The sequence below is a fragment of the Sinocyclocheilus rhinocerous genome, unplaced genomic scaffold, assembly GCF_001515625.1.
Source record: "Sinocyclocheilus rhinocerous isolate Xijiao unplaced genomic scaffold, SAMN03320098_v1.1 scaffold1247, whole genome shotgun sequence".
Classification (NCBI taxonomy): Eukaryota; Metazoa; Chordata; class Actinopteri; order Cypriniformes; family Cyprinidae; genus Sinocyclocheilus; species Sinocyclocheilus rhinocerous.
In genome coordinates, this window is record NW_015630573.1 from 180,390 (window position 1) to 196,773 (window position 16,384).

The following is a 16,384-nucleotide window of genomic DNA, read 5'->3' on the forward strand; positions in this document are numbered from 1 at the left end:
ATGTCAGGAAATTCTGTTGCGCTGCCATAAGTGATTAATTATAACGTTATTATAACATTATTATTGCACAATGATATTACTGCAAATTTAATACAACTAAAGTGCATTTAGACTGCTTTATGTGCTCTGTTTTTCAGATTCATTACATCCAAATTACGGATTTACTATCATTCTTGAGAACTATCATTCATGGATATAAGCACAGACACTTGATTTCATCTTTAGCTTGAACTGGTTGGTTAATTGTCATATGTGACCTGGGTTCAAAGGTCAACAGGGTATAGCTTCACCAGTAAATCTCCTCAGACAAAAGTTACCAGGAAAGACGTGTTATCGGTAAAGTTTGGAAGATCTCATATAAAGTAATTGCGTAGCGACTCTGGCCTAACAGACCTTATCAGCCTCAGCTTTGATTGAACTTGATCATTAAACGTAGATACGTGCAGTACACATCAGAGAGCAAAGTCCGAACAGAGATCCCTCAGAAAGTGCACCGCTGGTCAGATCCAGCCTAACCATCGGCCTAGTCTACAAAAGTCTACAAAACTTTTATGTGAAAGTTCCTAATATATTTGGAAGATTACAGAAATGTAACAAACTTGGTTTATATGCAGATACACATCTACCCTGAGTCATTAAAACTGCAGCGGTTTCAATGTCATTAGCAGAGTCATTTCAAGTGAAATTGCCGCCACCTACAGGACACCGAAAGTTACGCAACGATATTTTGTAACACTTTTTTAAATTGAACGTAAAGGTTGCACAATCAACATCCATGTTTGTTGAAACACGTAAGACATAATGTCTAAAATTAGTCTATATTCTGTATTAATGTTGTTTGAATATACATTTGGAAATCCATGGCTTTACAATAGGCCAATGAAATATATTAACATTTTTGTTTATGGTAGATGTAATTTCGATGCTGTGACATTTAATATGAATATATTTGTTAAATCCTGTTTATTTAAAGCTTTACGACTAGAATGTCTTGTTGATTTATGCCTTTGACATAAATAGAGCAAGTACACTGCCCGTCTGTGTTTGTCATTGAGAGGAACCCCTGCCAGATCTTGTATATCGAAGATGGAGCAAGTGTTGGGTCACAACAGCATCGTTTCTATGGCAAGCCGTTTTAGCATTAAATACTACTTGCTGTACTAGTCATAATTTAGTTTTGACTAGTCAAAATTCCAATTCCAGATATCTATTCTGCAATTTTGACTCGTCGTAATTGGAATTAAGATATCTACAATGTGATTATGACTAGTCATTATATGCATTGAAGATATCTACAATGTTATTTTGACTAGTCATAATTGGATAGTCAAAACAAACTTTTAAATGCTAAAACGGCTTGCGATACAGGGATAGTCTAGTGAATGCGTGTGTAATAGTGTAACAAACATATAAAGCAAACATTTATTATCCCTTTTGTGTCAGTTACATCAACATTCTCAAGGTGAATGTGTCTGATACAGGAACTGAGATAAGGAATATGAATAAGACATGAGCTGGGAGGGATCAGAGGACGGTGCTGCCACAGAACTACACTAGAGAGCAGCAGTCAGCTATATTTCATTTTCTTTCTTTCTTTCTTTTGTAAAACTGTAAATGTTAACCGCCATAAAAATGCAGGTGGAAAAATAGAAGAGTTACAGTTACAAAACTCGCATGCAGATTGGCTAATAAAGATGTTATTATTCTTTGTTAATTAAGAGACTACATGAAATATTAGAAATATAGAAATAACACTTTATTTTTACTTATGGGCTTCAAGGATAACATTCAGAATAGTCAGCAGATTAGTCTCTCTGATGCAATACACTTAAAAACTGTGAGAAGTTAGCCTCTTTATATACATTATGTGCCATGAATTCACCAAATGACAGTATATACTTGTGAGACTGACTGCCTGGCTTTCGCAAAATATACATTTACGTAAACCATTTTAGTTCCAGGAACACTTAGTAATATAAACCATTTTGAGTTCCAACAGAATATTACAAGCCAAGAAAATAAAATTCTATACTTTCACACTTGTGAAATATGCTTGACAGGGTAAATAAGAAAAACAAAACACTTTGTTCAAAACATAGAAGATTTAAGAAGTTCCCAAATCTGCAAGCTGTTAACCATGGCAGTAATTTGAATTATGATGATATCATCATAAATACATATCATTCATTGTTGACTGCATGTCTTTTGTGGTATACTGTTCTTTAAGCTGTTAATATTTGTATATAATTTCTAAATTAGGAAGGATTCAGTTAAAAAGTCAATTTGATGTCAACATCTGAAATACTGAAAACTATGTTAACAAAAAAAGCATATTAATCTATGTTAAAGTATACACTTAAACCAGTCATGAAACTCGTAAAACCAAGCCTTTATTTTCTCGGGGATCAATAGAGATTTGATGGGTGGAGCTTCTAAAGCAAAGTTCTGTAATGCACTGACCACACACTCACACAGCCAGAGTGGACCACAGAACTTTCCCCGAGGAGCCATGGTTGAATGTGTGTGTTTCTCTGTGTAAGTGTGTCCATATGTTCATACTAATTTGTGTGGGTATGCAACTTTGGAAGATGAAGCCTATAAGCCTTTTTGAATTCTAGATTTGTCTTTAAAATGTATCAAGCATTTACTGCAATCATTTGGGCTTCAGTCAGTTCGCTGGCAGTTGCCTTGAGAAGGTTACCCACTGAGGACCAATCAGCTCCTGAGGTTCCTGGGAAGTAAAACACATGTTAGAATTCATGCCCACTCTCTAGAATGAGCTGACGTGTCTCCATGCATTAACTTCAAACTGTTGCAACGATATTTAGGAGAATCCTAATTTGACACAGTCTGTAATTGAGGTCTTATTTTATACAACCCGCAAAGGTTTATTTTGGCATGTTGAAACAAGAAAAAAATAATAATTCAGCCAAGAGTATATATGTGCAATATATGAAAACATACACATATACTTTTTCCTCCTAATGTAGGCTATAACAATTCACCAATTCCGTTTTCAGAAGCATATTTAAGAATCAACAATGTAGTACATACTGGCCTACATGTGAATTTGTAAAGAGCTGAGAGTTGTTGTTTAAAACAACAGTCAACCATGTTTTTGCACAGGTTCTCTGCTCAGGTTTTGTATCCAAAACTTCTCAAATTACTCTGTTAAACAGTTCAAGCTTGGCATCACTTTAAGAACTGCCTAAAGCAGTATAATTTAGTGCGCACGCTTTTCTGAGTTTATTGCATCACCTCCAAAAACATAAACTAGAGGCCAAATCCACTAATGAAAGTTTCATTCTGGACTGTGAAGTGTCTGCTTACCTCACGGCTGACCGGTGGCTCTCCTGGCTGAAGCAGACTGAATGCATTGCTGGACCCTCTCTCTCTCTCTCTCGCTCTCTCTCTCTCTCCGTCGCTAAAGGAATGTCGACGTGGAGCTGCCAAACGTGAACGTGTAGGGTGCTCATGAACGCGCTCGTCGGAGATCTTCTCTGAGCTCGAACCCTTGGCATAGGTCGAGTGGGCATGGCGCTAATCACAGCTACCTGTCACATTTCGTGGCGTGTTGAAAACTGAGGGGGAAGACATTCTTGAAAGACGGACAATGCATCATTCATCTGAAGCTGTGTTTAAATACATTATGTACATTTCATTTGATAATGTAGCCTATTACATTGTACACTGTGCATGTTTAATGTTGGGAACATTTCATCAAAACAAAATCCTCATAATGGCCTCACTTGGCCATTAAACTTGTATTAACTTATATTTTTACGTAGCCTAGTTGTAGACTCTGAAAAGAAAACCAGAGCAAGTAGCAGTTATTATGCCTTTATTTCACGTTTTAAGAAGTTAAACTTTGCTTTTTCGTTTGTGACTGTGAAGACTCGAGATAAAACTGTTTCATCAACATGATTATTGAGGAGGAAAGAAGGCTGTATGTTGTAAAGTGATGAAGGCATGTCTAGTTGAGTTGAAAGCTGTTATTGGTCGATGCTTTTTAGTAGGCGGGTCAATGATAATATTTGTGTTCTGCTGTTTAATTGGCTGATGGATGCTTCCTGATTTTGTTATCTGCTGTTTGATTGGCTGATGGAGATAGTGGGCGAGTCCCGTTTGTATTTGGGTTGTTAGTTACACACGCGTGTCGTCAGATTTGATGCAGAAATATGCTTTGCTGATGCTTGTATTAGACCTCCATCAGACAAGTCCTTCAACATCAATTGAAAGACATGGACGACCCTTCAGCTCAGTTTCAACACGAGGTAAGTTTAAGAAAACAGTACTTTGATAAGAAACCAAATATATTTTGTCAAACTTTACAACATGGACTGGGTTCAATCCATATATACATCCATGAAATTTGGAAATTTGTTTTTTGAAGTCCCATTTTTGAAGTTGTGTAATAATGTTTTTGTGTAATAGCAGCCTTATTGTAGAATTGCTGAGATGATCTTAAAAGTTACCTGTGAAATGTATGCAGGTAAAAATTAAAATAAGAAAGGACAGGACTAGCCTATTAAGAAAGATAAACTTACTAAAGCGTTGCAGTGTTCAAAAGAAATAAAAGAAAGCCATCAAACATTATTGTTTTGTGGAATTTTTTATACATGCAGTTTGGACTTTATTTATTTATTTATTTATTTATTTTTGTTACCTTTACTGTCATCATCTTGAAGTAGTGTGTGTATATACGCTGCAGTTCAAAAGTATGGGATCAGAACGTTTTTTAATGTTTTTTAAAGAAGTTTCTAAAGCTCATCAAGGCTGTATCTATTTGATCAAAAATATCCTGTGATCAAATTTTAATTTTCAGCATCATTACTCCAGTCTTCAGTGTCACATGATCCTATAGAAATCATTCTAATATGCTGATTTATTATCAGTGCTGGAAACAGTTGTGCTACTTAATATTTTTTGAGACCTGTGATAATTTTTTCAGGATTCTTTGATAAATAAAAAGTTAAAAAGAACAGTGTTTATTAAAAATATAAATTTTGTGTTACAATATACCTGTACACAATTCAAAAGTTTGGGGTCAGTAAATTTTTTCTTTCTTTTTTTTTAAGAATTAATCATTTTATTCTGCAAGGATGTGTTAAATGGATAAAAAGGGATGACTTTTATTGTTAGAAAATATTTTTATTTTGAATAAATGGTGTTTTTGTTAACTTTTTATTCATCAAAGAATCGAAGAAAAAAAGTATCGCAGGTTCCAAAACATTATTAAGCAGCACAACAGTTTCAACATTAATAATAAATCAGCATGTTAGAATGATTTCTGAAGGATCATGTGACACCGAAGACTGGAGTAATGGCTGATAAAAATTCATCACTGCATCACAGATATAAATTATATTTTAAAGTATATTAAAATAGGAAATCAATATTAGAAATTTCAATAATATTTCACAATATCAATGTTTTTCTGTATTTTTGATCAAATAGATACAGCCTTGATGAGCATAAGAGACTTCATTAAAAAACATAAAAAAATCTTACAGTCCCAAACATTTGAATGGCAGTGTGTGTGTGTGTGTGTGTCTGTGTGTATATATATATATATATATTAGTGCTGTTAAACGATTAATCGTGATTAATCGTCTAGCATAGGGACGTGTATATTGATGTGCCGATATAATAAATGTATATGTACATTAGATATATATTCTTAAAAAAGCAATTAGAGCGTATTTTTGAACTGCAAAAGAATCCTTTTTTGTATTTGAATATTGGGCTGTAAGTGGGGAGTGGAGGACAGTCAGAAAAGCTTTGGCCCGAGGTCTCTGTAACATTGGGGGAGGCCACCCACATTAAATTAGTCTCATCTGTCATGAATTCAAGTAACTGGGTTGGTTAAATAAACATTTCACTTTGTGCACCTGATCCAGACACACCCAAGACTGCACTACTGTTTCAGGGTGGGTAGCCATTTACCCCAATGAGTTAATTCATAAATCAGTTCTCTTTTATGCACACAAAGATCTATCAGCCTGTCTACACTTTAACACAGTTGCATCATCACACACCCAGCTGTAGGCGTGTGTATTCACCTTCACTCAGCTTACCTTTATACCTTCTTTCTCCCAGTTATTCTTGTTTTTTTGTATTATCTGATTAATTGGTTTCACTTGGTTGCTCAGTGAAGTAAATTCACAACCTCCTATGTAAGCTAGAGCATTTATTTACTTGCGTGACTTCAGTGAGAGGGCAACAAGTTCAAGGTCTTTATGACTGACTCCATTACAAATGCTGTGACCACCGCTTAGAAGTTTTGTTTGTGTACCAGCATATAAAGTGCGCTCACTCCAGAAGACCGCGGTGTCATGGCCTTCAGGTTAACACACACGCTTTTTACACGGAAACAGCAAAGCTGGAATGGACATATGCTGATTATAGGGTCTGAAAATGGTAAAATATGCTTGAAAACATTTTTAATCACAATGTGCACAGCTCAATATCTCACCTTGTAAACACCAATGGCAAAATCTATCACTGACAATGAATTAAAATGACTAATGAATAGGTTGAATAGGTTACAAATTAGGCTTTAAACCACAGTAAATGACAAGCTGACTCCTGTTGTTCCCTAGTGTGTGATTCTCTGAGAAGACCAGTACATAAAAATGGCAGTATGTTAGAACTAAACAATTTTTTTTTCTTTGCCACTGTAACATTTTGTTTGCTCACTGGGGGAAACAAAATGTATTTTGAACAACCCCAAAAATCTATATATTTTCTTTTTTTTTTAAATACATTTCAAAATAGCAAAAATATATTTGCTAAAATATGTTTAAAATATATTGTGAGTTATTATTGGCTAAATATATTTTCAACACACACATACACACACACATATATATATAGAGAGAGAGAGAGAGAGAGGTCATTTTCTGTATATTTTTGAAAATACATTTCATTTTTAAAAAGCATTAAAACTTTCACATTGTCTATAACACATGTGAACATACAGTATAGCATTTACATAAAAATCAAAGAATATATACACTAGGCTATATACAAAAATTAAACATTATTAAATCTAGTTTTGATATCCAGTAGGCTATTCCACAAACATGTATTTAGCCTAAACATAGGCTACTATTGCCTCTGAAATACAATTTGATATGTATTTTGATATATGAAGGTTACTAAATATATCAATGAAATCAATTTCAAAAATATATTTCATATTAGCAACATTATGTATACATTTAAAATAATTTTTTGCAATATGGGATAGTAAAACTTTAAATTAAACTCTAAATTAACCTGAAATGAATTGATCTGAACTGAACACAAAGGTCTGTTGTACCTGAAGAAAGCTATCTGCATTCCCATTCATCTCAATAGCAGTTGTTCTGCTTTACTCCCATAAGTACGCAGTTTGGATTCTGCCATCTCTGCTCATGGGCTCATTCAGGTTTTTTTTTTTTTTTGAGCCAATCACCTAAGCCATAACTGGATTCATGCCAACCAGCCAAACATTTACCCCTCGTCTGAACTGATCTGATCTACACTGAAATGAACTTGTCTGATGTGAACTGATCTAATCTGAACTGAATTGAACTTACCTGAACTGAAATGTTTCTATTTTCAGTTCCACATCTGTAGTGTGCACCGTAGATGTCACTGACATTTACTTTAAGTAGAAAACAAAGCAGAGACACAAAGCAATTTATTGGTCTAGTGTCGTATTTCAGACTCCCTCAGTGGCAGCACAACCTCTGCCCATACAATCAGGGCTCATAAATGCACTGATTACCTTTTTATCATATCAAAAGAAGTAATTACAAGTGATCTTACATCAATGATTCTCAACCTTTTTGACTCCAAGGCCCCACATTGTCCACAACGATATTCAATTTTTACTGGATAAGTTAAAATAAATATTTTTTTTACTAAGTTAGTTTCTTGTACATTCTTTTTAAAAATGCAAGTTTTCTTGATTTTTAGTTGTTTTTGCTTTTTTATCATGTTAGGTGGCCTTCTCTGAAGTTTGCTTATAAGTTGTCTAATATGTTGTTCAGTTTAATTGGCTTTGTGCATTGGTTCTGATAAGGTGAAATTAAAGCATGTTTCACTGTATTCATAAAATAAAATGATCCGCCCTGATAGTGTTTATTGTTATACCATGCTACACCAACCTGAAAAGTTTACAGGTGTATTTGGTTAGAAGGCACCTGCCAAGCAAATTAATGTGAATGCAAATCGCGCACAAAAACATGACTGATATTGTGAGAGTTCACTGAAAGTTTATGCAAACATGCTCTTATTGTAATACCAGTGTGCACAGCCATATACAAACATGGTCAATTGTCTGTTTTACATGATGTCTTTCTGTTTAGGATTTGATTGATATTTTATGGAGGCAGGATGTCGATTTGGGGGTGAAGCGAGAGATCTTTGATGGATGTCTTCGGCAGAGAGAGGAGGAGATCACGAGAGCAAGAGAAAGAGAGTTAAAAAGAGAGCGAGAGCTTAAAAGGATAATGCAAAGGATACAGAAACTAGACAAGGAAACTGGAGAGTTTTTGCCTAGTCCTTCATCTGTGAACTCCCAGGTGACCATTTTATTAACTACACATGTAAACAAATAAACAGTGTGCATCCCTAATATTAATAAATCTCTCCAAATAACACCTGTGTGCACACCCACACACTCTCTATTGTTTAGTGTTGCTTACAGAGCTATTTTCACCATGTTTTAGGCTGTGCCCTTCTCAGAGACATTGCATTCTACCGAGTTTACTCAGCGTTCACCTGTTACCCAGAATCCTCTGCTGTCTGCACTGCTATTCTCTCAGAAGTCTCAGAAGCCTCCTTCTCAAGAGCAGGCTTTTAGTGAACTGCTGTCACTGCCGGACTTACAGGTACTTATGTACACAATGCAGAAAGATGTACACAGACATGCCTGAACTGGTGCACGGTTGGCGTTTCATTATGGAATAAATTTTCTTTTTTGCAAGTTTACAGACAAAGTTACATTAAATTTGGGTAACCGTAAGTTGTAAGAGGCTGTATGGTAATTATAAAGCCACTGAATTTATTAAATCACAAATAAGTCAGCACATTCTTAATAGAGTTGCCTTTCTACCTTAGAAAAATATAGTGAGCATTTAATGGTGGTTTAAATGAAGTGTAAAAAAGATTAAAAGTTAACATAATTGACAGATGCCTAAACTGTTGTTGGTAGCTACCATACGAGATAAGATCTATATTTTAATATATTTACTCATGTATTATTTCTAAATTGTAACTACAGTATGATTCAACCTGTTTATTTTAAATGTGCTTTATAAATTAAAAGAAAAAGAGGCTTTGTCTTGGCTGTGAAGTGAGTGCCAATTATATTTGCACAAACACAATTTCATAAAAGTATCTAGTTGTCAAATCAATCTGTTAGGTATATTTAGGTAAACATTAATACCAGATAAGGGATTATAACCAAGTATCTAATCAGTAATATTAAAAACGTTAAAGCAATAGTAATTCATTTGAGGTGTGTGCCTATTTGCGATATGATGAGTTAATGTTTAGATTTTTCATGGAATAGCATGAAGGTAATGTCCCCACTATCGTTAAAATGCCATTCGGACATATCACAATTGTCTCTAGCATGGCCTTGTCTCACATGTAACCCACAGCTCACGCAGTCCCACTCCTCCAAGTCTAGCATGGGTTGTTGAGTAATAGACTGTAGTAGATCCTCTGCTAGGATAGTGACTGCATTGAGTGTGCTTGTGACCATTGTCCTGTATCATAAAATAACAAGTGAGACACCCCTCAGTGAGAGGAGGATGTGATTTTGGAGAGAGGGAGCGGTCTGATTCAATGGCCAAATCTGGCAGAAGTCAGCAAAATGGCAAATATCACTTACAGCACCTTTAATACTTTTTCCCCCCAAGTGATAAAATGGTCCCAATCACTTTAGAACACATTTTGTGTTAAATTCAATATATTCTTTTTCAATGCATGTTCCATTTATTTACTCAAAACTACAATAAAACAGTAATATTGTGCAATATCATTACAATTTGAAATATCCGTTTTCAAATTTTAATATAAACATGATTTATTCCTGGGATGGCAGTGCTGAATTTTCAGTGTCACATGATCCTTCAGAAATCATTCTAATATGCTGATTTGCTGCTCAAAAAGCATTCCTTCTTATTTTCAAAGCTTAAATATTAAGTGCTGTTTAATATTTTTGTGGACACTGTGATATATACAGTATATGTCCAGGATTCTTTGATGAATAAAAAGCATCGATTTGAAATAGAAATCTTTGGTAAATGCCTTTCATGTAACTTTTGATCAGTTTAATGCATCCTTGCTGAATAAAAATTAATATCTTTCAAAGAAACTTACTGACCCCAAACCTTTAAACAGTAGTGTAAATATTTTAGATTACCATGTACAGCCTACGCACATTTCCACTAAAATCTCAGTGGGCATATGAATAATACGCAATCCATCGATATAAATGTTATATTTTTAATACAAGTAAAACATTTGTGACTCCAAAAAGTTTATACGAAATATGTATAAATGTGGAGGTTGCAAAATAATATCATACCTCTTTGTAAACTGCAGAATAAAATTATCAGAATACTTTTTTTCTCACAAAAATTTATTTTAAAATGTCTAATATAATTAAAATACTGTTTTGTTTCTCTGTTAGTATTATTTGGATGTCCTGGAGTCTGAGGGCTCAAGCTTGCCCCTAGAGGAGATCACCGAAATCTGCCACCAGAACCTGCCCGAGCCACAGAGGGAAAACTCAACAGATGCGCTATGTGGCGTCACACAGACAATATCAGACTCTTTTGAGGTTGCTCAGCCTTTGTCATGCATGCCCTCTGATCCCATAGAGATCCTGGAAACATGCATACAGACATTCTCAGATCCAGGAAATCCTACACCTTCACCTTCAAACACAATTTACAGCTGCAGTACCCCTGAGAATCAAGTGATTTTACCTAAATGCCACATAAACTCAAGCGATTCAACCCTCAGTGAGTTTTGCCCATATACCATCAATACCAGTAAACCTGAACAATTAAATAGTGCACCTGGAAGGGACGCTCCACAAACGCTTTTACAATTTGAGGAGCGCCATGTTCTGCTGGGGTTTGATGACTCTGCTTCTGTTGGCTCTGTGGATTTAGAGACATCCCTCTACGCTGCTGACACCTTAAGTAATGGGCAATCAGACAAGGATGAGCTGGAGAGCATCCAATCAGATTACACCGATCTGCTGCCTTTATCTCTACACTCTGATGCTGTGGATGCAACGCTGTATGAAACGTCTGCACAACACCAAACTCAAAATGAATCAACACCTAAATATTCACCTCAAGCAAATCCCTTAACCACAAGCAGAGCTGCAGGTGTCCGGCGCGTATGTCGTGATGAACAGCGGGCCCAAGCCATGAGTTTGCCGCTTAGTGTGCATGACATCATCAACCTGCCTGTGGAAGCATTTAACGAAGCCATCGGCTCTTGCAAACTCAACAACGCTCAACATAGCCTCATCAGAGACATTCGAAGACGTGGTAAAAACAAGATGGCAGCCCAGAGCTGTCGCAAACGAAAGCTGGATGGTCTCTTTGATCTCGAAGACGAGATTGAGGGGCTGAAGAGGGAGAAGGAGCAAATCAAGGAAGAAAATAAGAGGAACGCTAGAGAACTTCAAGAGACCAAAGAGAAGCTCAGGAAGCTTTACAATGAGGTGTTCAGACAGCTGAGAGATGAACATGGAAACTCCTACAACCCTAGAGAGTACAAACTACAGCACAGCACTGACGGCACGGTTTACCTGCTGCCACGTGGCACAGCCAACAAGACAAATACGCCAACAGAGGATTTACCTTTTGCTTTATAATAAACCTGAAGTACAGCAAAGCTCTTTTGGTGTTTGTAACTTTACACACCAGGGACTTTAGTTTTGGGACGTTGTGGTCTTGAGGAATCACAATGTTTGTGTCTGGCATCCACATTCATCTCCTATTGATTCTGTCAAGGGAGGTTGGTTGAGTGACAATTTATGCAGTTACATTAGCATCATCCCCCAGCCGTTGTTTTCAGTCATGCATTACAGCTACTGTCTACTTGAATAGGGAAAGAATGAAATCTACAAAATTGTTGTCAATGTTACATTTAAATGACAATAAAATTGAACAACTATGGTATTATAAATTTTAGCTTGAATCATGAGGCTGATCCAGTCAATGCAAATACATACATATATACTGTATATGTACATATATACTGTGTGTGTGTGTGTGTGTGTGTGTGTGTATATATATATACACACACACACACACAAAACTGTTCAAAAGTTAGGTGTTGTTAAGGTTTTGTAAAGTCAACTTTTTAAAAGTCTTTTGATCAAACATGCATTAGAAACAGTAACAACTATTAAATATTACAATTTAAAATAACTTTTCTATATTTTTATATATTTAAAAATAATTTTTTAGTAATGGCAACACTGAATTTTCAGCAGCCATTACTCGTCTTCAGCATCACATGATGCTTCAGAAATCAATCTAATATGCTGATTTGGTGATTAAGAAACATGTGTAGTTATTATCAAGGTTGAAAACAATTGTGTTGCTTAATATTTTTATAGAAACAGTGATACATTTTTTTTTCAGATTCCTTTGATGAATAGAAAGTTTAAATAGATTTCACTTTTGATCAGGTTAATTCATCCTTGCTGAATAATCGCAAATGTATCTTTTACTGACCTAAAAACTTTGGAACAGTACAGTATACTCTATAGAAACTATAGAAAATATATGTGTGTAGACTTATGTATATTCATCTCTCACACAAGTTTGGAAATAGGCAGAGATTATTTATTGACAACTCCAGAATTTTACAGATTATATGACGAGATTCTGAATAAATGAAATATTCATGCTATATGTAGTTGGAAACTGTAAGATTTCTTGGAGGGCTGTCTAAAATACATATTCTTATGGAAAAAGATTTGATGCATGTACTGTGTATCTGCAACAGAAAATCTGTTTTATGAATACTTGTGTGTTCTAATTAATAGCACGTTTTATCCACATTATTTTGCATTCAAATACTCTAAGATTGTCATGTAGTTCCAATATATTTAAATCCAATAAAAACTGTTTAAAACTAAATACAATGACACTTAATTTATGTATTCACTGAATATTGAGTATAGGACTTCAATTTTATGCAGCATTAATACGCCCGCTGCTGGAGCAAAAAGAACACAGCAACATTATGCCGTGTTTAGCTGCATCAAAGGACTGCCTCTACATTAAAATGTTTAAATAACATATCTTACATATTATAACACGTTTGAACTTCCTATGAACAGAATTCCTCATTAACACAGAAACTTGAGTCTAAACTTGAAGTTTATTATACTTCATAGTGTAGGCACTTTCCATGTACACATCATTTTAGACAAAGGCATCACACAGTGGAAAAAAAGATTTACGTCAACTACATTTTTATATAAGAGATCTAATTCTACTGTTGCAGCAGGCAGGTTCCTGGTATGGCATTGTGAACAGGCAAAGAAGTAGTTTGGAATTGTGTTGGGAACACTTGAAATATTCACAAACTTTTATATAATGGCCCTTTCTCCATCCTACTGATCTATAAATATGGTTTAGCCTCAACAGAACTAACAATCTTTTAATGCACATAGGACATTAAAGACATCAATCATTTCAGCCAGATCAATCACTTCAGATCAGAGGAGTGAGAAATGTTGGGCAAAGTGAGGTGCTCAGGGTAGTGAGCCTTTGGAATGGCGCGAGGACCCCGACTGGCTCTCTCGGTCGTGCTCCTTAAAGTAAGCCTGTTCAATACGATGGCAGAAGGAAAGCAGGTTGGTGTAGGATTTAACCTTTTCGGCAAGCTCGTCGTTGGTCAGTTGTGTGGTGAGTATGGTGAAAAGATGACCAAACACTAGAGCATCTAGTTCAGTTGGCCTGTGACATTGAAAGTACAACAATTAGTGAAGACAGCATATGCAAACGGAGTTATGTTACATGTCTCTATGTGTACAGACATTCAGAACTCACTGATGCTCAACTTCTGGTATTGTAGTGTATGTGCACAAAACGTACTGTTTGTTGAAAAAGTAGGGCTGTGTTCCCAATCGCTGTGACAAGGCCTGGCAGCACTGACTCACATCTTCATACACCTGAGAAGAGGAAACCCGCACGAAACTTTATGTACCGCACATTGATTAAAGAAAAACACAAACTGACTTGGACAGTGAATTACACTGAATTAATATATCTGCACACAAAAAATACCTGCTCCAGACTCTTTCCAGACCATCCAATTGCATTCATCTTCCTCCGTACCTCCCACTGCTTCTGATAGGCCAGAATGTGATTGAGGGGCCAAGAATAGGGACTACTGTATCGTGGCCTAGAGATCTAAACACACACTCCCATTAAAAATCTAACATGATGTTATATATTTATATATCTATCTATCTATATGCTGACATTTAGTGCCACTGATGTCATCTTTGTTAATATATTATATATGATTTGGGAACATCCTTACATGTGACACATACCTCTGTAGCAGTATAGTCATCACACCACTGGATATACAACTAGAAAGAACAGGTAAAGTTTCACTAGTCTGCACAGTTTATCACTTTTAAAATATTTATGTAAGGATAAAATACATATAATTAGAGAAATCCACAAGCAAAGATACAAAATGTGCTGGAAATTGAGCTTTTTGTATACAAATGTATCAATCAGATTTTGTGCATATGGCTATATTCACAAACTTTTATATAATGGCCCTTTCTCCATCCTACTGATCTATAAATATGGTTTAGCCTCAACAGAACTAACAATCTTTTAATGCACATAGGACATTAAAGACATCAATCATTTCAGCCAGATCAATCACTTCAGATCAGAGGAGTGAGAAATGTTGGGCAAAGTGAGGTGCTCAGGGTAGTGAGCCTTTGGAATGGCGCGAGGACCCCGACTGGCTCTCTCGGTCGTGCTCCTTAAAGTAAGCCTGTTCAATACGATGGCAGAAGGAAAGCAGGTTGGTGTAGGATTTAACCTTTTCGGCAAGCTCGTCGTTGGTCAGTTGTGTGGTGAGTATGGTGAAAAGATGACCAAACACTAGAGCATCTAGTTCAGTTGGCCTGTGACATTGAAAGTACAACAATTAGTGAAGACAGCATATGCAAACGGAGTTATGTTACATGTCTCTATGTGTACAGACATTCAGAACTCACTGATGCTCAACTTCTGGTATTGTAGTGTATGTGCACAAAACGTACTGTTTGTTGAAAAAGTAGGGCTGTGTTCCCAATCGCTGTGACAAGGCCTGGCAGCACTGACTCACATCTTCATACACCTGAGAAGAGGAAACCCGCACGAAACTTTATGTACCGCACATTGATTAAAGAAAAACACAAACTGACTTGGACAGTGAATTACACTGAATTAATATATCTGCACACAAAAAATACCTGCTCCAGACTCTTTCCAGACCATCCAATTGCATTCATCTTCCTCCGTACCTCCCACTGCTTCTGATAGGCCAGAATGTGATTGAGGGGCCAAGAATAGGGACTACTGTATCGTGGCCTAGAGATCTAAACACACACTCCCATTAAAAATCTAACATGATGTTATATATTTATATATCTATCTATCTATATGCTGACATTTAGTGCCACTGATGTCATCTTTGTTAATATATTATATATGATTTGGGAACATCCTTACACGTGACACATACCTCTGTAGCAGTATAGTCATCACACCACTGGATATACAACTAGAAAGAACAGGTAAAGTTTCACTAGTCTGCACAGTTTATCACTTTTAAAATATTTATGTAAGGATAAAATACATATAATTAGAGAAATCCACAAGCAAAGATACAAAATGTGCTGGAAATTGAGCTTTTTGTATACAAATGTATCAATCAGATTTTGTGCATATGGCTACCATTCAAACGTTAGGGGTCAGTAAGGGTTTTTTTTTTTTTTATAAACACATTTAATAATATTGAAACTATGTAAAATTCCATAAAATGAAAACTTTTATTCAGCAATTACCTGGTAAAACTGATTAAAAGTGACAGTAAAGACATCTATAATGTTACATCTATTTCAAATAAAAGACAATTTTTCATTTTTCATTAATCTGCTGTTCTTTCTATAATCAAAGAATCCTGAAAAAAAATGAATCACAGTTTCCACAAAAATATTAAGCAGAACAATTGTTATCAACACTGATACTAAGAAATGTTCCTTGAGCACCAGATCAGCATATTAGAATGATTTCTGAAGGATCATGTGACACTGAAGACTGGAGTAATGATT

General features: G+C 35.6%; 3 protein-coding genes across 4 annotated transcripts in view; 1 reads left to right on the forward strand and 2 right to left on the reverse strand.

The window, feature by feature from the left end:
- Positions 1-4,124: 4,124 nt before the first annotated feature.
- On the forward strand, positions 4,125-12,233 carry LOC107740600 (transcription factor NF-E2 45 kDa subunit-like). 2 transcript variants are annotated; one of them, XM_016553072.1, is made up of 4 exons: positions 4,125-4,274; positions 8,358-8,573; positions 8,721-8,882; positions 10,694-12,233. In XM_016553072.1, exons 1-4 carry the CDS (start codon positions 4,242-4,244, stop codon positions 11,894-11,896), a joined length of 1,614 nt encoding a protein of 537 aa, XP_016408558.1. In that variant the 5' UTR covers positions 4,125-4,241; the 3' UTR covers positions 11,897-12,233. The 2 variants fall into 2 exon arrangements, with proteins under 2 accessions (XP_016408558.1, XP_016408559.1); XM_016553073.1 differs by having other exon boundaries at positions 8,385-8,573.
- Positions 12,234-13,397: 1,164 nt separating this feature from the next.
- On the reverse strand, positions 13,398-14,928 carry LOC107740594 (metaxin-2-like). Its single transcript, XM_016553066.1, has 5 exons — positions 14,920-14,928; positions 14,600-14,638; positions 14,328-14,453; positions 14,136-14,212; positions 13,398-13,997 (listed from the first exon to the last, which is right to left on the reverse strand). The coding sequence occupies exons 1-5, from the start codon at positions 14,926-14,928 to the stop codon at positions 13,793-13,795; spliced, it is 456 nt and encodes a 151-aa protein (XP_016408552.1). The 3' UTR covers positions 13,398-13,792.
- Positions 14,817-16,384, reverse strand: part of LOC107740585 (metaxin-2-like) — a 7,218-nt gene continuing 5,650 nt past the window's right edge. The window contains exons 9-10 of the mRNA XM_016553049.1: positions 15,332-15,408; positions 14,817-15,193 (exon numbers count right to left, since the gene is read on the reverse strand). Of these exons, the coding sequence (XP_016408535.1) occupies positions 14,989-15,193; positions 15,332-15,408 (282 nt within the window). The 3' untranslated portion in view covers positions 14,817-14,988. The remainder of the gene's footprint in view (positions 15,194-15,331; positions 15,409-16,384) is intronic.